The 23439-nt window shown below is 43.4% G+C and overlaps 1 protein-coding gene across 25 annotated transcripts in view; it reads left to right on the forward strand.

The window, feature by feature from the left end:
* DLG1 (discs large MAGUK scaffold protein 1) overlaps window positions 1-23439 on the forward strand; it is a 385534-nt gene that overhangs the window by 166888 nt on the left and 195207 nt on the right. For 15 of the 25 annotated variants that reach the window (XM_088444821.1, XM_088444828.1, XM_088444822.1 and 12 more), the window contains one exon: window positions 17255-17353. The exons of the other annotated variants lie outside the window; for them this stretch is intronic. In XM_088444821.1, the coding sequence (XP_088300947.1) occupies window positions 17255-17353 (99 nt within the window). The remainder of the gene's footprint in view (window positions 1-17254; window positions 17354-23439) is intronic. 25 annotated transcript variants of the gene reach the window in all.

Below are 23439 nucleotides of genomic sequence, written 5' to 3' on the forward strand. Positions count from 1 at the left end.
TGTTGATTTCTTCTTGCATATGCAATCCCTACAATGGGAAATGTTGCTCAGGAGTGATGGCAAAATGTCTGTCGCTTTCTTCTCCAGTAAAATGTTACTTTTGCTGACAGGAACTTCCTTGCCTGATCACCTGTAGACCTGGAAAAAACTTTTGTTTGAATATTTACAGAAGACCATATATAACAATTTATTTAAAAGGTATCTGGTTCTGTTAAAGCAATAGATATAATTATATTCTGATCGATACTTCTGCGATATGGGGATCTCTTATCCAAAGACAATTCTGTAATGAAGAAGAGTGAAGGAGCAGAATTATTCATTCATAGCTCTTTAATGTTTTTTTTTCGACTGAATAGGAATGCATCAAATAATCGGGTGCAACCTGTGAACATTTTTCGATAAAATATGATAGGTGGTAATGGCATCATGAAAGATATTAGTGAAATGATTCTTCCTGCTGTTGAAAAGTAAACTAAAATTAGTTTGCTTCACTATGTTTGGATCTCCAGTTTTGTTAGACAAACACATGGTGCTTAAAATGGTCCCGAAATTACAGTTGAAAATAAAAAATCTCCGCATTGCTGCCAATTCACAGGAAGATTATGAAGACCCTGGCAATATCTTTTACCATGGAATACAGTCCGTGCAGTCCAGTTTTCCATGGTTATACTGTAGCTGAGTGTTTCCCAACCTCTGTCCTCAAGGCACACTTACAGTCCAGGTTTCAAGGCTACCCGTGCTTGAGCAGAGATGGTTAAATTACAATAACTGAGGCACTGATTAAGTCACCTGTGCTCAAGTATAGCAATCCTTAAAACCTGGAGTGTTAGTGTGCCTTGAGGACCGAGGTTGGGAAACACTGTTGCAAAGGAGAGTGCTGGAGGGTATGAGGCTAGTACTCAAACTGGGCCTTCAGCATATGACCCCCTTCTACTCTTGTACATGCTCTGCTCATGGAACTCCTACTGGTCGTCTTGTTGTAGCAGCCTGGGCTAGAGGAATGTTTAAGAACAACATTTTCATAAATTATTCAATACAACCTAAATACAATACAGCATAATTATAAGAAAAGTTCTGGAACAGACTAATTTGCACTGCATGGAGAGTGTTTTGGTCTTTCATAGGGTGTGGTGGGGAATAGGCAATGATGGGTTCAGTATAAACTAGCTGCAGTACCAGGCTCCGCTCGGGTGGAAGTCTGTGATCTGTCGTTCCCTCCCTCAGTTGTCAGTGGGCTGCACTCTGGTGATCTCTTGCCACTTGGACACCAGCCCTCTTGTACTGAGCCACGCCTCCTGCACAGGAACCACCTCTAGGGATTTTTATTAAGCTGGCCCCTCTGTTCTCTTAAGTGACTGCCATCCGGTATTCTCATCACTGAGGACAGGGCTGCAGTCTCTCCAGGTGATAGGGCGCTCCACAGTTAACTGCACTTAACAGGTCCCTTAACAGTAGGTACACTAGCATTTTTGTAATGGGTCTCCTCAGGTGGCAGCTGTCCTCCTTACTGCAGGCTCTGGACTCCTCTCGCTGCTCACAGCAAAAGCTCCTTTTTGGAGCATAAGGCTGAAAATAATTTAGCCTTGCCGTGAACAGTGCAGGGAACCCCTCCTCGCAGAGCTCCGTCCACAGCCCCCCACCGATTATGATGATCCTTAGCCTAACACCTGCCTAGGAAAATTACCTACACAATGGTGAAAACCGCATCACAATCTGTTCAGTGCTTGCAGAGTTTAACACAACCAGACAAACAAACAAACGATGTTCGTTTAATATTTATTTTTTTATAGATTCTTGTCTGTTATTACTCTGTGCTACTATATAATTTGCATATCTGACCTGATAATGTGGTGGTGCGATATGCAGTCATCAAGTCGACATTCATAATGTTGATATCGTGAAAATGGCGACATTAGGGTTTGAGATAGACTTACTGCTTAAGCACATTGTCCACATTTCGGCCATGTCCAGGTGGTCAATATAATATACCAAACCTATCTGCGTGTCCTCACTAAGGCGGCCAAGGCCATATCGTCTGTCGCCGGGGACTGGTAGTAGACTCACTCGTGCGCACTAGTATGCATCTGCTACTGTGAGGCCGGCATACCCGTGCCGTCAAAATCGCAGTTTAGGGGAGATAGGCGCTCCCCAACCCAGACGCAACTTCCAGTGAGGATTCCAGCATCTGGTTTGCTACTTCTGACCACCTCATGTGTGAGACGCTCACAGTCTGGTTTGGGTGCATTGCTGAAAGCTGCTGGTCTGAGAGGTTTGGTCTGTGTCCCGATATACCTCTCCCCTGGGTCTGGTATAATAGCACTCTATATCCTACAAATACCCCTGTGGGTCTGGTCAATTGATTTAAAGTCCATTCTGCATATAAAAAAATAAATATATATATATATATATATATATATATATGCTTATATGTGTGTATATACTGTATGTATGTTTGTGTGTGTTCACATACCCTGCCGCTGGACACTGGCAACAGACTGCCGCTGGTCGGACCACGTCAGTCCTGGACACGCTGCCAAGGAAGCCGGGGATAGTTCCGGGTACGTCACAAGGCCCCGTCTAACGCGTTTCGTCATGGACTTCGTCAGAGGCCTGGCCACTCTGTCAGAGGCCGGTCATGGAACGTTAGTTGGAGACAGTCCGGAGGAGTGTCTATATTTACACCACGTGGTAAAAGCCCACACTGTTTTTTATATGGTACGAGCGGCACTATTACTGATGAGCGCTCTCAACAAATTTGTGTTATTAAAGTGTTTTTATCTGCACCATGGAGCGCTCTCTTTCTATTGTATTTTGACAGATTGTTTGGACCTGGAATCCGGTCTTGTGTAAAGGAGAGCTGCGGTCCATATACAAATGAATTAGGACCTGATGCTTTTTAAAGAAAATTGAATACTGACATTATCAGTTTTATTACTGTTCACAACACCGTGCATTTTTTATGCGCACCCTCTAAGATATATATATATATGTATAAAATATGCATTGTATGTGACTTTAATGCTAGCTGCTGTGTTTATACTACCTGTTTTGTTTTAAAAACTGTCAGATATATCTATCACTGTGTTTCTCCTCATCCCTCTGAAAAGGTGTGTGGGGTTTTTCATTGGCTTTTCACAAATGTGAAGTGGGTCACATTGCATTTATACCTCATACCTGTTATATATTGCGGTGTCTAAAGGTAAAGGGGGAGAAGGATGAGACTCCCGGCGCTGATGTCATGTAAATCCTGTTTGGCATGCCTGTCAGAGCAGGATTTTGTGCAAGATGGCTTGTGTAGTGTCTGTTGTAAACAGACACCTTTCCTATCGGTTACACCTCCATCACAAAAAACACCCTGGGTGGCCTCTTGGTCTAAAGTTTTGTCACATTTAGTGGACAGAGGGCTGCAGTGTCACGAGCTCCTGCTACAGTACTGCCGCTTACTATGGGCTATCCCCAGCATTTGCATCCTTCTATGTATATGTCCCCCATGAATCCTTTTTTGGTTTGATTCTTTTGCTCACTCTAGTCAGAGTATGCTGCCGTCTATAGCCCCTCAGCAGGTAATGCAGGCAAATAGACCAGTGGCGGTAAAGCAGGGACATAAGAGAGGTTCCCTTCAGACATTGCCTCAGAATTCTGACTCTGCCTCCTCATCGCACTCTGATACTCAGAGTTCTGGTTCTTATTCTGTTGAGGAAGACCATCAATCCTCTGTGGATGTCCCCTCTCTGGTGAGAGTGGTTAGATCTGTCCTGAGTATAGAGGAGGTTCCACCAAAATCTAAGACTCCGGTCTTTAGCCGTCAGAAAGTGGCTAAAGATTATTTCCCTCTGTCTGAACAACTGACCAATCTCATGTCTAAATCATGAGGTACGCCAAGTAAACATTTCCATGCTACAAGGAATTTAGCCTCCTAAGTACCCATTTCACTTAGTGAATGTAACAAATGGGAAGTTCCTCCAACAGTAGATGCTCATGTAACTAGAATGATTTGGATCTCTACATTACCCATTCCTTCTGCATCCTCACTAAAGGAAGTTACAGATAGAAAACTTGATAATTATTTGAAATCAGTGTTTCTTCTACAGGGCCCATAGGCTCCCCAGGGAGACCTTGGAGTGTAGGTGATGTAACTGAATCCGGGCACCACGCAGTTAGCTTTCAGCTCCCAGGATGCACTGGGTCCACTCTCCCTATACCCCACCCCCAAGCCAGAGGCACCTCAGTTTCGTTGGTGCCCGGCCAAGAGTCTGTCACCATTACGTAGGGGGCAGCCCTTAAGCTTTTTATTTTTATGATTTATTTATTTACTTTTACTGCAAAGTAGAGCGCGCAGCAGCAGACTGTCCGTGGGACGTCTGTGCTGCCACTCCCTCACCCCTCCGGTGCCACAGCGCCAGTACTGCTCTGGGGATCTTGGCGGGCGTTCTGGGGGTCAGCGATAGCCTAGGGCCCCCCGGACGGGACCCAGACTGCACTCGGACATCATGGGACAGGTAAGGCAGGTCATCGCTTGCAGTGACCCGCACGTTATGGCACTTGATACCTCCGGTCTCAGTGTGGACGCAGGCTCCGGCCATCACACTCCACTGGACCACCTACATACCTCTTCCTGAAGTAAGAGTATATAGCGCTATAGCCTACCAGACACTGAGTCTGTGTAGTTGAGTATAGTGCCAAATTTGCAGCAGTATCTCTGCAGTGTATGTGACTTGTGCTAGCGCTGCCTGTCTGTGTCTATTTCTACTGTCAGCATATATCTGTACCCCTTTCTTTCACTCTACCCTAACATACAGGTGTAGTCAGGTGGTTTCTTGTAAATCAGATCTATTAGACTTCATATTTGGCTGTGTGTTCCTGCAGCTTGCACCAAGCATCAGGCAGGGTCACTATATTGCATTTCTATGGGTATCTTACATACTCAGTGGTTGCATTATACCCATTACCAGATTTCGTATCACATTGCCCTGCAGTTATGGCTGGCAGAGGCAAGGTTAATGAGCAAACTTCTGCCCTAACATACAGGTGTATTCAAGGGTTTTCCTGTACCTCACATATCTAGAACTAAGTATTTGTGAGGTTTATCACATACAGTTAGTCATTGCACTATGCCATATTTGTGCTGCGTGCTCCTGCAGCTTACCCAAGCATAAGACAGAACCAGTATATTGCATTCCTACTAGTATCCTACATACTGTACACGGTGATTTCATTATACCCGGTGCCATATTGTGTGCCATATTACTCTACAGCTATGTCTAGCAAAGGCAAGAGTAACAAACGGGCATCTGAACCCATACTGATATCAAGCAGATTATGTGCTACAGGCTTAAGCCAGTATTGCGGACCGCCTGGCGCTTCCTGCTGTCTGTCCCCCCCCTGTGGGGTTTTCACAGCAGGCCGTAATTCCCCCCCCTTTTGGGGTTGGCTCAACAGGTTCAGGCGATACAGGTACCTCCTGTGCCCCCACCATGGGTAGATGTTTTTTCTAACTCTGTACAGAGTCCAATGACTACATGAATGCCTTTCAAACCATGTTGCAAGGTGAGAATCCCTTACCCAGTAAGCCCTCCTAGCGTACTGTGTTGTAGTCACTGTCCACGCAACTCTCAGATTCAGAATAGGAGGCAGTAGTTGCTGCTTTCTTTCCCTGACTCCCCCCTGGAGGAGGATGAAGTTGGTCAAATATAATATTCTTGCCTTGGTACGAGCTGTCAGATCCATCTTATTAATAGAAGATGACGAGCCAGCCCCTAAATCCAAGCACCTTCTGTTTAAACGACAGAAATTGGCTTCAGCAAATTCCCTCTATCGGATCATCTAGCTGAACTCATGGCTGCAGCCTGGCAATCGCCTGGTAAGAGGTTTCATACTGACCTCATGTTACTCTCTTCCTGTGGCTCATTGTGCAAAATGGGAAACACCCCCTGCGGTGGATTCACGTGTTAAGCGTTTAATTAAAGCGCTACGTTGCCTATTCCTACAGTTACTTCCTTGAAGGATCCTATGGATAGGAAAGTAGAAGCTTGCCCGAAATAGATATACTCTCTCAGGGGCCGTTGCCTTTCCAACAATGACTATGGCATGGGTGGCTAAAGCGAAGAGCGCTGGGCTGACTGACTTGAAGACCCTTTTCCCTCAGATGCTTCTAGAGATCGGATGTCTTTTGTTGCTCACATTCGAGATGCGGTTTTCTATTTTGGAGCAGAGATGCCAGTCTACTAACGCTCATGGAAGCTGATGCGGATTCCAAGAAAGGCAGAGAAAGGTTACCCTACAATGAGGAGATCTTGTTGGGTACAGACCTTGTCAAAATTGTAGCTACGTCTACTAGGCCTCGAAAAAGCTTAAATTTCAGTCCTTTCCTAGGCAGCCTGTTTCCACTAGGGCTGCTAAACTCCGGAACAAGCAGACCTGGAACACCAGATGCCTTGCTTCAAAACCCGAGGATAAACCCTCAGCCTGACTGGACAGGCCTCCCTCTGGGATATCCCAGAGTGGGAGGCCAACTTCAGTTCACCCAGTGCTGGTGTCAAACAACCACGGATGCTTGGGTGAGAGAAGTGGTCTCACAGGTACGCCGTCATTTCTCAGACTGCCTCCCCACCAGTTTTTCTACACAGGTACTCCTTCTGACCTGAACAGGGTCTTACAAATCCAGAAAGCCGTACAGTCCTTTCTGCAAGCAAGGATAAATGTGCCAGTCCAACTATCTCAGCAGGGGACTGGTGGTTATTCTGCTCTCTTTCTGGTTCATAAGGGGAATGGGTCTCATCGGCCTATCCTCAACCTCAAATCCTTGAACAAATTCCTCAGGGTACAGAGGTTCAGGATGGAAACCCTACGCCCCATCATCCTAACTATGGAGCTTGGGGACTTCATGGTATCTGGATATTCAGGACGCCCACCTGCAGGTACCTATAGCGCCTTCACCGCAGCGATATCTCAGTTTTGCTATACTACAGCAACACTTCCAATTTAAGGCTTTGCCCATTGGACTATTCAGAGCTCCACAGGTGTTTACCAAAATTATCATGGCGGCCCACCTACGTGGTCAGGGTGTCCGACTACTACCATAGGTGGATGGCCTTCTGTTCCTAGCTGGATCCCCAGGAGTGCTTCACCGCCATCTGCAATTAGCCATGGCTTTCCTGCACAAGCACGGATGGTTAATCAACTGGAAAAAGTCCTCCCTGAGTCCGTCACAGAGAATGATTCATCTGGGAGCCCTGCTGGATTCTCAGGATCAGAGAATCTTTCTGACATCAGACAAGATCTCTACACTTCAACTACGAGTGCGCAGATGTCTCCACAAGTCGCCAAGTGTTGATCCACTCAGCAATGCAGGTTCTGGGATCCATGGTGTCCACCTTCAACATGGTGGAATATGCTCCGTTCCATTCCTGGCCTTTGCAAAAGCTGATCCTCTCCAGGTGGAACGGGTTACCCCATCGGATCAAAGCTCAGACGATGGTGCTCTCTCCAGAGTCGTGTCTGTCTCTATCTTGGTGGCTACAGATACCTCATCTAACCAAGGGTCATCCTTTTTGGTTTTCGGACTGGGTAATCCTAACAACGGACGCCAGTCTCCCGGGCTGGGGCACAATGACCGGTCCGCACTCCTTTCAGGACCGTTGGACATCTGTCGAATAACCCTGCCAATCAACATATTGGAACTTCGAGCTGTCTACAGGGCCCTCAACCTGGCCCAGCACGTACTTCACGGAAAACCTGTACAGGTTCAGTCCGACAATGCCACAACAGTGGTTTGCATCAACCATCAAGGAGGTACTCGAAGTCAGGCAGCAATGACAGAAGTGTCTGACATGGATCGAGGGTCACATCCCAGCCATTTCGGCAGTATTCATTCCGGGTGTTCTCACTTGGGAAGCAGACTTCCTCAGCCGTCACGACGTGCATCGCGGGGAATGGATGCTGCACCAAGAGGTGTTTCAATTCCTAGTTACAGATGGGGCCTCCCAGAGGTGGACCTCATGGCCTACCGACACAATCACAAACTGCCTGGGTACGGATCCATAACAAGAGATGCAGAGGAAACCTTTTGTAGATGCATTGTGAGTGAAGTGGACCTTCCAGTTTGCTTACCTCTTCCCTCCAGTGTCCCTTCTTCCTCAAGTTCTTGGGAATTTCAAACAAGACGGAGGCACTGTCCTGCTGTTGGCTCCAGCTTGGCCCAGACGTCATTGGTTCTCAGATCTTCGGAGTTTCTCCATCGACACTCCGGTCCTGCTTTCTCATCGTCTGGACCTGTTGTCTCAAGGTCCTTTCCTTTACCCAGATCTGGGTCATCTGTCTTTGATGGCGTGGCTCTTGAGACATCCCTCCTGAGGTCCAAAGGTTTCTCTAGCGCTGTAGTCAAAATTATGCTCAGAGCTCGTAAGCCAGCCTCTGCTCGGATCTACCACAGAGTGTGGCATACATATTTCCAATGGTGTAGTACCAGAAGTTACAACCCCCAGGTGTTTACGTTTTCCAGAGTCCTGGCCTTCCATCAAGCTGGAATGGATCTAGGACTCCGACCTGGCCTTACTGATGGTGCATGTCTCTGCTCTGTCCATTTGGTTCCGGCGTAGGCTTGCACCACTAACTTATATCCACACCTTCCTCCAGGGCCCTCCATTTGAACCCCTGGAGTGGCCAATATACCTTGAGGGGTTGAATATTCCATACTATAAGACTGAGGTAATATATATTCTGACGGCAGAGTTTTGTTTAGCTGACTATTGAACTGCTGGGACGCCTTGTTCACGGATTGCAATCATACATCATTCAGCTGTTATAACAGGCTTGCTGACCCACCTGTGAGGCTACTTAAGTGGAAACAAACTGTTACAATCTTTTAAACGGATACTTATCTATGATCCAAGTGATACATCGTATCAAATGCTGTTTGAACTATAACATTCTAAGGATCATATGAATACTTCTTACTTCTATTCTCTTATATATTTTTGAAGGTCTCTGTGCATTGTTCAAATTATAAGTAAATTGCATTAGGCTCGACTAGATTCCATATTTATTATTGTAATTGTATGTATAAATGTTATATGTTTTGTGTTTGTCACAAATAAATATTTAATTATAAAACAATCAAACAAGCCTTTTTGTATACATAATAGAGAGCACTATATTCAATATATATTTTTGTCTACTACTGTACATCTAGCGCAGTAATCATTTTTTCATTATCTGTATAGTAGTATGTTTTGGGGTCCTAACTAGACCTCTATTACTTGCAACAGGTGTACAGTGCATGCCAAAATCTAGTGCCAGGTATTGCAGTTATTTACTGCTTAGTTTTTGGATTATGGCATAACATACCTTAGTTAACTCTTTCTTCGAGGTCCACAGGGCACCCACCCATGACGCACCTAGCCTCAGTTGGGCTCTGTTCCTTTGTTTTTGTAGCACTGATTCCCTTTCTTTTTTGAGAGTTTCTTGTGTACATTGTACTTCCTTTTCCACTTTCCATCTCTTGCTGTTAGGCTTGGTTACAAACTGAATGGCTGGGGGTGGGGTATATAGGGATGAGGCCCTATGCATGCTGGGAGCTTGAAAGCTGTAAGCTGTTTGGTGCAATGAATTACTCCAACTACATACCCCAAGGTAGTTCCTGTGGACCCTATGAACCTCAAAGGAAGAGTCAACTAAGGTATGTTATACCATAACTCTTTATTTTTTTGCTTGCATGTATGGGGACTTTTTTTTTTCTCTTTGGTGCCCTTACATTTTATTGAGGACCTTATTGGTTAATGAGCTTAGAACATCAAATGTACAATAAATCAGAATTCAATTAATTGGATTACTTTGCATTGTTCCCATACAAGCTGTATTAGAGCTGATGCAGGAAGTGTATTTTACCTTTTGACACACTCTAAAATGGTTATAGTTTAGCTATAATATAACCCAGCATCTGAAAATGTTTGATTTGTATTTGTTTTGCTGGGGGGTTGTGTCTACACTGCAAAGCACAGTTCAATTACTTCTACTAATGCTATAACCTTGTCATAGAAGCAAATCTCCATGGACTGCTTCTCATGTTGCCATGGTGTCACCATGGATAAAATTATCTGAGTTGGTTGTCACTCGCAAGATCGCATAGCAGTCCATTGGCTATGCAAATATATAGAGAATAACAGATTGTGTGTGTGTACATATATCTATATATTGTATGTATGTGTGTGTGTATATATATATATATATATATATATATATATATATAATATATATATATATAATATATATATATTTTCTAGGTGTATATGGATATATGCACACACAATGGGCCTGATTCTTGTGTGCGATATTGTATGCGTACAACATCCCTATGACTCCAGATGGGCATTGCATAGTGGAGACTGGGAGGTGACCTAAATTTATCGCAAAGAGAGGTGGTGGCAGTTGAGCATTGCTCGGATATGCAAAGTGGAGGTAGCTGGGTTTGCTTAGTCATCACACGGAATACACAAGAAGAATGCTCAAGCTAACATTTGCATATTTTCGCACTTGCAATGAGAAATCGCAGCCGCACATAAACTGCTTGCACATCTGAATCAAGCCCAATGATAATGGTATACATTTTGACTTATGTATGGGATTTGATTTGTTACATTCAAACACTAAGTTATAGTATGCATGTCCTATCTAGATAAAATTGTGTTTAAGGAATAGATAGCTGTGTCGTATGAAATGTATGTTTGGTACTGGACTCAGGGGCGATGGGGAGGACCATCCTCCTCACTTCCTCCGTTCTTGCTATATTACCTTGGATAGGTCCTTCTTTTTTTTTTTTTTTTTTCCGTGAGCTTTCGGAGCATCATTTGTTGCTCCTCAAAATGCTCTCTGTTCAAGTAGCCCTGTTCCCTCCCCCCTATACCTCCTCCCCCCTCATACAATTTTTTTGTCCTATTTACATGTTTTGTTTCCAGTTTTATTCTTTGTATTTGAAAATGTGGCTCATTGTTGGTGCTTCAGATTTTCATTTGTCAATTCATATGTTCAGGCTGCCTACTTTCATAAGCACTTTAAATAAAGAGTTGCAAAAAAAAAAAAAAAAAAAATTGTTTGGGAAGTAGATAGGATTGACAGATGTACACCATGATGGAGATGTATCATACCTTCAAAATAGGGCAAGTAGAGAAGAAAATCCATAACAACCTATCATCTTCTAGCTATCATGTGTCCCTTTAAAGGTTTGATACATCCCCCTCCCTATGAAAAGTTTCATTCACCCAAGGCTGACAAGAAAGCCAAGCCATACAGAAGTGCTTTCTGTTGTTTTTTTTATTTTATTGTTATCCAGACACTTCTGACCTTTTTATTAATTTATTGGTTCAGGATTGGAAAAAATAAAGTACAAAATCTATACATGTGTAAGAACACATATGTAGATGTGCTTGTTTACAGTATGTTGTCCTGTATAGCTGGTATCTGCCAAGAGATGGTTAATTGATCCTGACATTCCTCCCCCACAGCAGCTTTATACTGCTGCTAGCACTCCCTACAGACAGAGAGCTTTATACTTGACATCTCAACATTGCATATACTTTACTGGAAAGAAACGTTAAGAGAAATATGGGACACAGTCCTAAAGTGATCTAAACATTCAGGCCCTTTATTGGAAACCACTATATAGGCAGCAGGAGTAGTGCTTTGAAACAATGAACTAGCTAAAGGTGCCCACACACATACCGATCTGCACACGATCCCACGATGTGTGCGATTTCCCCTGAACTCTCCCCCGGCAGCTCCTACACACGATTTGGAGTAAAAAGCATAAGATCTATCGTGCTGCTTAACTTTTTTTTTTCTTTTTCCCCAGTGCATTTTGTCCCAGATTGTCAGATCTGCCCTACTGCACGGCAGATCTGACGATGCGATGTGCGACCAGCGGGGACGCGCATCGTGATCGTGAGTTAGGACTCACGATTTGGCCATATTTTACACGATCTGTCGTCACGATTCGTCGGAATCGGCCAGATCGTGTAAAATATCGCTATGTGTGTGGGCACCTTAAGCTTGGGAGCTTTTTATCTGCTATAATATATTTCTTGGCATGCATACACAGTAATATGTGAATATTGTTTCATTGTAGCAGAGATGTCTAATCTGTCATAAATAAACTGAACGTGTCATTGTTCGCCAGAGGTGGACAGAATAATGTGAATCAGGAGTCTGTCAATCTAAAAGCCAGAAGGATCTTTCAAGGAACTAGTGCATCTGTTAACTGCATTAGGAATTGGCAGTTGTAATTTTTTATTTGCTGGTGTATTGGCTAGTTAGTTCTTCTGATTTTGTTCAGACCTGCTGTATGCAAATCATAAATCCATTTGAAGTAGCATTCCCGCTAGGCTGTTTTAGCAGGGCACCACGCCCTGCCCGATTTCAAAAGGGCATAATGCGCTATCCCCTTTTGGAGGCTCCTCGCTAAAATAGCCTGCCAGGTGCCGTCCCCACCTATGGGCCGCAGTGTCCTGGCCCGGCGCCGGACCTAGAGTGAACACTATTAAGTGTTTATCTGTCTTAAAGGGCTCCAAGTTGGTTACATCATAACTTAAAAGAGAAGCTAGTTAGTCTGATAAATCATAGAGCCATTAAAGCTTCTAGATAATTATCATTTGTCCATGATTAGTGATATTTTGGTGCTTAAAGGGGAACTATTACCCAGTAGATGATTGCTTTTTATATATTATGTAGTGACTTATCTGCAAGCAAACAAAACAAACTTGTTATGCTGGTTACACACTTAAGGTGCGTGTACACACAACGATTTTTTGAACAATTGAACTATAACAACGTTGTTATCGTTCAATTGTTCAAAAAATCGTTCAGTGTAAAATGAACGATTATCGTTCATGCGCGTTCACGTTTGTCGATTGTAGTTCAGTCAGACTGGCCAACTGAACGATTTTCAATAGAAGTTGCAACATTTTTCCTTCAACACACACAAAATCGTTTATTAAGTAAAGTAAAACCAACTACTTTGTAAAACGATTTCCGGTCACTTTTTTTTTTTTTTCAAGGGAAAAACTGAACGAAAATCATTCAACAAAAATCGTTCATTACCTACATCGTTGTGTGTTTACGCACCTTAAGTGATGTGTACCCAGATACCACGGGTAAACATTTAGCGATGTTACAAATGACGGAACGATCCCTCATTTCGTCCTTACTTACCTGCACAGGCGCATTATGTGATATATCGTCCGGTTGGCCATGCAGTACGGCCGACCGGACAATATCGCATGCGACTGTGGGAGCGTGCAGATAGTCCGAACCTACTCCACGATCCAGCCGATATGTTGTCTCCAGCCAAATCGGAACGACATATCGGGCCTACATCGTCCTAGTGTGTACCCAGCTTTAGCGTAGTGTAAAGCTGCTCTGCTTAAATTAACTTTGCTTCCTGAGTGCTGTGAAACAATTCCTGGGGGAGATCATAGTGCAGTCTGAAGCTGGAGACAGAAGTAAGGGCATAGAATGGGCTGTATATCACAGGGTTTCTGCTGGGGTGAAGGCTTTTATCTTTTCCCAATAAATGAAAACTACACAGCCATATAAAATAATGATCACAAGCCCCAAACTGATGACTGATTCTCTGCTGATCCAATAGCATGCATTATGTATCTCCTTTTTCTACTTTTGGGGAGCTTTTAGGTAGAACATCTTTTAAATATTTCTACAAGCATGCATTTTGTAGAAATGCAGGCATTTTGATTATTGAGCAAATTACTAATTCTCAATTGGTATAATACGATTGCTGTGTATTAATAAAGCAGTAATTCGCAAATAAATTGGGACATTCTTAAAACTGTTCCAGAGGAAAAAGGTAGTGCTGTCCTTAATAAGACGTGTTAAATTTTGCCGTGCATCTAAGCCTTAGACCATTTGCTCAGTTGGCATTTTCCATTGATTTCACATTCTTGTCGCTTATAATTACATTTTAAACGTGTTAACTTATATCGTCTGCAATGCATGTTTAAAATATACAGGTATGTATGTATCTGTATATGTATATATTTGTGTGTGTATATATATATATATATATATATATATATATATAACGGCGGCACTCACAGGACTTGTGTAAAGAAGACTCACGACTCAGGAAGGTCAAAGTTCAACGTTTCAGTCTGGCGACTTTTATCAAGAACTCTTGATAAAAGTCGCCAGACTGAAACGTTGAACTTTGACCTTCCTGAGTCGTGAGTCTTCTTTACACAAGTCCTGTGAGTGCCGCCGTTATTTCCATACATGTTCGGCAGTTTTTCCATTGGAGGGCACCCGGGCAAGTATCAGCTCTTTTTGTGGGGTGCCGGCCATCTTCTGCAGTGTATATGTATATGTGTGTGTGTATATATATATATATATATATATATACAATCTCTCTATGTGTGTGTGTGTATATATATATATGTGTATATTAGTGTGTGTGACCGTGTAGTTTTTTTGTAGATATTTGACACTTCAGTTAGTTAAACAAGAAGAAGCCTAATTCAAATGTTCTGTCTTAGTGTTTGACAATGGCACTGAATTGTGTTTTGTTTATTTTTTTACCTTATAATTCATATATTTTGCCTTTGCTGGTCAGATATGTTTCATCAGCTTATAGCTTTTGTAGTCTGACCTTTTTGTATGCCACATATTTAATCTGTGCAGTGAATTGATTATGCAAGGCTAGAAATAGGGTTGTCCTTTTTCATTTCACTCGTGTAGTTTAATTAGCAAACGGGCTACTGAGCTACAGAATGAATAGGATTTTGCTTTGCCTGCCTTCCCAACTGCGCATTCTGCTTATGCCACTGTACAGAGAAAGTTAGTCATTTTTTCTTCATTCATACCTAACTTTTAATATTGATTTTGTGGTAACTATAGAAGGCCCCCAAACATTTTGCATTGGAGAAGCTTGCAATGGCAAGTCTTTCTCGAAATGTAGTAGATTTGCACCAAAGACTGCATCATCTCCCAGCTCATCGCCCTCACCAACAGCTGCAACAGGCATCATGCATGCAGAGATCATACAGCTCTTCAACTTTACCTGCATTTTCTAAAAGCAAAGGCAGATTTACTAATTTGAGAGACAGTGTGAAAAAAAGCCCAACTAGAAGCACAGCCAAAGTCAGAGCTATGAGTGGTTGGTGGTCTGATGGCTCTTGGTCAAATTACTCCTTTATTAAGGTATGACTATTCTGCTTACAGTAACTATAGATGGCTGTGCAACTATTCATAGTCCAGATCTGGAATGATCAAGCTGCATTAGGTTTATTCATTGTACATAGTATTTCATGGCTTACAATTGATGCTTCTAATCCTACATAACATTGTTTTCTGTATATTAATATAGTTTTCCAAGGCAACTTTCCCTTGGTGTGTGTGTGGATGTGTATGCATTAGAGTGTGTATATGTGTATGTATGTATATATATGTGTATATATATATATATATATATTATTATAGCTAATATAGACTTCAGATATTGCCCATTTCACCACACCAGTAACACATTATTCTTTCATCTCTCTCATATATATATATATATATATATATATATATATATATATATATATATGGATCACTGCTATAGTAAGACATTACCCTCCCTCACCTGTGTAGAAATACAAATCCCTCCCTCACACTTCTAGTAACGTATTCCCCTCCATCACCACTGGAGTAACACATTCCCCTCCCTCACCCCGTAGTAACATATTAGACATGCCTCCTCTCCCTCACCTGTGTAGTAACACATTCTTCTCCCTCACTTGTGTAGTAACACGTTCCTCTCTCTCACCTGTGTAGTAACACATTCCCCTCCCTCACCTGAGCAGAAATGTGCTAAAAGTCCTGGTTTGGGGCACCCAAACTGCTTTACGCAGTTATTGCCCCATCTCTTTAGGGGGATAAGATGCGGTCAGGCATACAAAAACAATTGAAATGCCCCCTAAGAATGCACTTAGAGTTGAAGAAAAAAATTTAATTGCTTTGCTTTCAGAACAGGTTTCGTGCTTTGCGACATAGTTTTAGACGATGTAAATATTGGTATACACTGGAATAATTGGAACATAGTGTACTTTTTATATTTAAAATGCAGTATTGTCAATGTTTTACAAATATTTAATCCTTTACCTCTTTTCTTTTTGTTCTGGCTCAGTGGTGTCCAAGCTTTGGGAGTGTTTTTTATTTGATTTTGATTGAAGGAGCTATTCAATTGTTACTCCAATCAGACATGAGTGCCACGTGCACCCAGATTTTTGCTCGCACCCTCCTCAGGTGGCGAGCGTAAATCCAGAAAGAGTCGGTCTTTTGGGTGCCCTAACCAGGGCTTTTGCACAGGGTAACCCAGTGCATTTGGGCACAATAAGTAATGCAGTTGTGCCAGATAGGCAAAACTATTGAAATTCTTTGTCGGGTGCCCATTACTTACTGCTGCCCAAAAAACAATTGAATTTCCTCATTAGACTTTAACGTGACTTCTATCTACAAGTGGGTTTTTACACATGCATATTTCTGCACCAGCCTAAGAAACTGTACTCTGGTCTACAGGTATTTCTAGCATATAAGGTCTATACTCCAGGCTAATTATAGACGGTTCAACACATTGGGGTGTAATAAGTCTATGCAGGACTTACTGCTAATAGGACTCCAAACATAAAGGAGACAGGTAACACACTACACACTTTCTATTGCTGGACCATGCTGCTAGTTCATCTTTACCACTGTGATACTTTCATCTTCATGTTTCACTCTGTTTCATTACATTTATCAGCGGTTTGGGCTCATGTTTGGTGTATATAGTAAAATAATATTGTTTTGTTATTTGAGTATGAAGTCCGTTTTTTTATTTGAATGCTCACACGTGGTTATGAATCATTGCTATTAATGGTTTTCTTTTAGTATCTAAATACATTTATGTATTTTATTTTTTAACCTGGATCTTAACGCTATGACTTACTGGTTAATATACTGATTGCGTTGCATTTTTTTTCCTCTGAAGTGTACATTTAAAAGCCTAAAGTTCTTTGAAACATACCACTACCAACCTTTTGTTGAATATATAAAAGCCATAGTTGATAGGTTAGCAACTTGCAAATCTTCTCTGCTACCTTCTGTTAGAAAATTTAAGAGTGGCTTGTTCAGAATGAAGTTGCATTTCCACATATGACCTTTTTTTTTGTAATGTATGTCACTTAAAGTTTTCTTTTAGTTGAGTTGAATGTTTTGTTTTTCTTTTTAGTCCACAGACGCTGGTGCTCCTTGTCCTCCCATTGTCCATGTGATCCCTGTTATACCAGTCCCTGCTGAGAGCAATGTCATCCCATCTTCCACTCCACAGGTCGTTTTTTTTTTTTTTTTTGTGTTTGCCTGCTTTGTATGTTTATGATTTCCAATTAATGTTCCACTGAATGTAGTTTTTGATAACAATCTGATTTTATTTTTCTTTCTTTTTTTTCTATTTTTTTTTTTTTTATTCTATTGCAGTAACTTGGTATGGGAAGTTGCCTGATGTCATTTTCTTGTCAAATGATTGGTTATGTGTGGTCATAAACCTTTTCCCTCCTATGCTGTAGTTGTGCCTGCTCATTTTAGTTCTCACTTCTATTCACTTCACATTATAATGTTCAAGTTTAAGGAGCATCTGTCATTAGCCTGACTTGTTGATGTAATATAAAGACACTGCTTTTTAGAGCTTGCCCTCCAATGTGAAGGCTGCTGTTTTGGAAGGAATAGAAAAGAATAAGAATATAACTGATCTTTTATAGTAATGTAAGAAGAACTTTCCCCATAGTCTTGTGCAAGCTATGAGGTGAAATAGTGCATGGTTTTTGTTTCTTAAAGATTTCCAGTTGGTGATGCCAACAAATCAGTGCTCCTGATGGCATAAATGTTTAGAACAAGTTTTCAGTATATCTAATGCAGAGTAAGGTGTTTTAAGTTGACCAGAAAGTCATGTCTCTTAACAGGCATCATCTAGGTACGTACAGGCTTTTCCAACTCAAGATCTAGAAATTGTAAGCAGTAATTCAGAATCTTGCCACTTATCCATTAAGAGACAGTGACAAAACTGCTTGAATGACCTTGCTAGGCAAATCTAGAAATTCCACTAGGCAACAAGGTGCTATAGATGCGAACAAGAGATAATCAGCCATAACATTAAAACCACCTGCCTAATTTTGCGTAGGTCCACCTTGTGCCACCAAAACATCTCACTCCAAAAGACCTTTGAAGGTGTCCTGTGTCATCTGGCACCAAGATGTTAGCAGCAGATCCTTTAAGTCCTGATAGTTGCATGGTAGGACCTCAATGGCTTGGACCTGTTTTTCCAGCACAACCCACAAATGCTCAATCAGATTGAGATCTGGGGAACCTTGAAGCCTTTGTCGTGTTCCTCAAACCATTTCTGAACAATTTTTACAGTGTGGCAGGGCGCATTGTCCTGCTGAAAGATGCCTCTGCCATCAGGGAATACTGTTGCCATGAAGGGGTTTTCTTGGTCTGCAACAATGTTTAGATAGGTGGTACATGTCAAAGTAACATCCATATAAATGCTAAGACCCAAGATTTTCCAGAAGAACCATTGCACAGAGCATCACAGAGCATCACACTGCCGGCTTGCCTTCTGCCCATAGTGCATCCTGGTGACATCTCTTCAACAGATTAACAACACACATGCCCCGGCCGTCCACATGATGCAAAAGAAAATGTGATTTCTTCTTCAGGGTCCATAGGGATTTACAGGGATACCATGAGGTGTAGGTGGTTGGAGTGAGCCGTGCATCAAACAGCTAAAGCTTTAGCTCTCAGGATGCATCGGTCCTTCTCCACATAAACCCTGCCCCCAGCCAAAGGCAGACTGTATTTGAGTTTGGTGCCGGTAGGAGCCGGCTGCACCTTTAGACAGTGGGGCTGCATTAGCTTAATTTTTATTTCTGTGGTTTTTTTTTTTTCTTTTCAGAGCATGCAGCACTGGGGAGTCCTAATGGGCACCTGTGCTGCTGCTCCAACTACCCCCGCTGGTGCCGCAACACTGGTGAGCGTTCTGGTGATTACGGCGGGCGCCAGCGGGACTCAGCCACTCCACTGGAAGACCCAGGGCTGCAGCTGGACAAATGGGGTGGACAGGTAAGACAATTCCCCGCTTGCAGGGAATCGAGTATTTTGACAGTCCTTAACTCTGGTTGTGGAGATGAGGCGGAGGACTGTGTAATGGGGCGTCTGGTTCACCCTCACCCCCACTAGACCACCGCAGCAGTTAAGCCTGGCATTGGGGACCATTGTAGAGGCCAGCAGCACCCAGCGGTTGATGCAGCAGCGGGGAGGTAAGCTCTCCCCCAGCCCAGAGCCCGATCCCTCACGAGAGGTTTCCTGCCTCTGAGCTGTTTCTCCTCACCCTCCTCCCACTGTGAGACGCTCAGCAGCCAATTTTCAGGGCATGGTTGATACTACAGGTCTCAGGAGAATCGGGTTCAGTCTCCCCTGTATACCTCTCCTCGGGGCCAGGCTAATACAGCACTCAATCCTACCAGCCTATTAAGGCTTGAGTAGTTGACCACTGCTCTCAGCTCTGCCTGCTGGCTGGAACCTTCAATCTGTAAAGGTGGTAGTTCTACCTCTGCACTCTGGAAATTCACTAACCCCACAATGTGGGTCGTTACTTGTGATGGTTCTTGGCTGCTGATACCACCTTGCTCCTGCAGATACCATTTCCACTTCATCAGAGTTGACTTCTGGGCCGCCATGTTGGCGATGGCTAGCCCCTCTTGTCTCAACCAGCCACTGGTAACTCTGTCCTGATGGTGACTGGCTGACTCTTGGTTGTTGTCTCCACATGCTGCAAGGCAGTATAAGCCACTAACAGAGTCTTCTCCAAAAGCGTGTATCTGCATTGTACAGGGGCATATTGTTTAGTCCAGAACCCTATGGGAATTTTCTTCTCCCCACTGTTTGTGCTCTTCTGCCATAGACCCCAAGACATTCCATGAGTTGTCACAGTTGCATCCAGATAAAATGGCTGATCTGGCTGTATGGGGCCCAGGGCGTTATGCGCCTTGGTAACTTGTTCTGCAGCTTGAAATGCGTTGTCTTGTTCATTGGTCCATACAAACTCTGACTTCTAACTGGTTACACTGTAGATTGGTAGGAGAATGAGTCCCAAATGTGGCACAAAAGATCTGCAATATCCCAGTATCCTCAGCACTTGTTGAGCTTCTTTCATTGTGGTGGGAGTCTTTAGTTGAGCAATAGCATCCAACATAGGCTCTGGAATCTTCCTCTGTGGACCAGTCCACATCATGCCTAGAAACTTTACAGTTTGGGCAGGGCCTTTGTCCTTTTGTTCTGGTTAATTGACCACCCTCAATCTTCCATGTAGGTGGTCAATTTGTGTAGATCTTCAGTTATCTCCTCTGCATTTGCCCCGGACAACATAATGTCATCAAAGTAGTGGTATATCTGACACTTCAGCTGTCTGGTCAGTCTCTCCAGGTCCCTGGATACAAGACTGTGGCATATGGACGGTCTGTATTTCCACCCTTGAGGAAACACTGTAGGAGCATACGGTCTCCCCTCCCAGGAAAAGAAACTGGTCTTGATTACGTGGATCAATAACAATAGACAAGAATGCATTAGTCAGATCAATTTAGAATATTCCTGCCTCCACATAGGCCGCCAATGTCTCTGTAATTTCTTTGTGGCCACCTGCTATGCGGTATTGCTTCATGTGCACAGGGGTGTCAGGGACAGGGATATACACAGGGTCCCATTTTTACCTTACCCGTCAACTACACTTTTCACTGGCAAGAGGCTGCATGTCCTTATGGCACAGCCAAACACATAGGTACCCGGGGGAGCGTCTATGGACTGTCCCTTCAAAATATCCATATCTATGATATTGTCTGGCAGGTCAGACACCAACACCTCTGCATGAAACCAAGGCCCTTTGCCTAGCCACATCTTGCAGTGACATCGTGCCGCCCACGTTTGTGTACCCCCCAGGCCTTTTACTGCTACCCATGTAGTGGCGCTAGCTGGGATTTGTGTTCTGTGTAACAGTGAGACTTCAGCTCCAGTATCTAACAGAGCTGTACAGCGTGTTCCAGTAGCTCCATTATCCCATGAAATTGCACTTAACACATAAGGGCGTTTGTCTCTGGGTTGTAATGTACGTATCTGGTATTTCGCAGGCTGTGAACTTCGTGCCTGTGAATCTAGAGACTTGCCGACCAGTCATAAAGGCTGTGGTCCAATCCACCCTCCTGTTTTTTGACTATCTGTTGGAGAGCGTGTCCCCAAAAATGAGTCTAGCTCTGCCATTACCTCAGCATATGGTGATGGCATGGATGAGGGGCTCCATGGAGGAGCAGTTGGAATAACTTGCTCTGCTACTTCCTCATATACATCACTCTTTGCTATCTGCTTGGTGAGTGTTGAGTTATCACCCTTCTTCTTCAAGGCTAACCACATTTTTAACAAGACATCAGTCCCAACCCCATCTATTTATTTTCTTGGGATACCCACATTCAATAACTGGAAAAAAATATGTTTGCGGGATACTTTGTGACGTGTATTACTCTTGGCCTGGGGACCCTTTTGTGTCAGCTGTCTCTGTCGTGGTGCATCTGTCCCTAAATGCCCCAACTGACCTAACATTTGGCTCAATTGCCACACAGTCATACCAGCTGAGGTTAAATTTAGCGGGGCTTTCATATTTGTGAGTGCTGACTTTACAAACACATCACACTTCTCTTCATCCAACACACACAAATCAGGACCATCCCAGGGGGCCAGGGTAGTACCTGTACCATCTGTGGCCACCACTTTCACCAGCCCTCTCACATATCCCAGTAAACGCAATCTACAAATTCCTTCTGTGGTGTTATGCCATTGGGTGGTAGGCATCAAAGACATTGGAGTTTTAACCACTTCACATATGGCTTCTCGTACTCCTATCAGTAGAGTCCATATACCATCCCTACTACGATACATCTGCAACAGCAACGGGGATCTATTGACAAAGTCCACATTGGGCCATCTCCCTGGCATTTAACTCGATGGAAACTCCTCCCTCCTCCCACAGTCTGAGTACCCATTCTAGAAGGGATTCATTAGCCTCCTGTCTCAATCCGTGGGACATGTCAATTAGATTGCCATGGAAGCCCGTCTCTGAAGTAGTGGCTCCCTGCTCCCATACCCCTTGTCTCGTCCCTTGTATGTTTACAGATTCGGGGGAGTTTGTATATACACAATTTCTCACAAACAGTTGTGCCCCTCCCGGTCCTGTTATAGCTGTTCTCCCATCATTTCCTACCGCTGGTAACAAGGAAGGTTGATTAGTTGAGTCCATAGCTATCCCATCTGCTAGGACCTGTTGCTGCTGCTGTCTACTCTCCTGTGTGGATGTACGAGTAGTATGCCTAACAGGGCACAGCTGTCCTGTTACATCTTCTTCATATTCTACCGCAGAATCACTGTCTAGCTGTTACCAATTCTGACCAGTAATCAATGTACGTATTTGTGCAGCATCATATCTGAATTTTCTACCTTGCCGTTTCTTACGGTTTACTCTGTTTACCACATATTGTTCAAACTGAGTTTGCAATTCACTGGTACACTGTTCCTGGGACCGTACACAAGTCCTCAGTACAGCATTCTGTTCCCTACTATCATTTCCTGCATCTGTGAGACCAGCTCACAGACAGCCTGTGCAGCGAGATTTAGAATTGCAGCCGCAGCTCGACTCTCATTTTCAGAATACATACTTAAGTCAACATTTGTTAGATGTTCTAAAGGTGTTACAGTTCTGGTTGGTTGCATGTATTTACAGGCAGTTTCCATCATGTCAGCCCAGGGTCCGGATCTAGTCAGCCATGAAGGAAACTTGCCCTCTGTTTCTTACTGAATAATTGTTTAAACATTTTGTTACACAATACAGTATATAGCACTTTCTGGGGGTCCAAACGGGATCTCCTGGCTGGCTCGATGGTTCCTCATGACAATCTCTCAGGCTTACTCACAAGCTGTTCTTCCTGTTCCAAACAGGGTTACAGCACATTCTACTAGGTCTGTGGGACCCTCGTGGGCGGTTTGCCGTGGCGCTCCTGCTGAACAATTGTGCAGGGTGGCCACGTGGTCTTCCGTCCACACCTTTCTCAGGTTCTATGCCTTTGACACCTATGCCTCCTTTGGGCGCCGGGTTCTTTTTTCTGCTCAGGAGCGTCCCCACCCTTAGGGTAAACTGCTTTAGGACAATCCCTATGGTATCTCTGTGGAGCACTACAGACCCTGAAGAAGAAAATAAGAGTTATGGTAGACTTACTTTTTTTGTTAACTTTTTCTTCGAGGTCCATAGGGTCCACAGGGCACCCACCCTGACACACCTGGCTTCATTGGGTATTTTTCTCTTGGTCACGAATTCCCTCATCT

Source organism: Taudactylus pleione, unplaced genomic scaffold (genome assembly GCF_031769625.1).
Source record: "Taudactylus pleione unplaced genomic scaffold, aTauple2 ptg000372l, whole genome shotgun sequence".
NCBI lineage: Eukaryota > Metazoa > Chordata > Amphibia > Anura > Myobatrachidae > Taudactylus > Taudactylus pleione.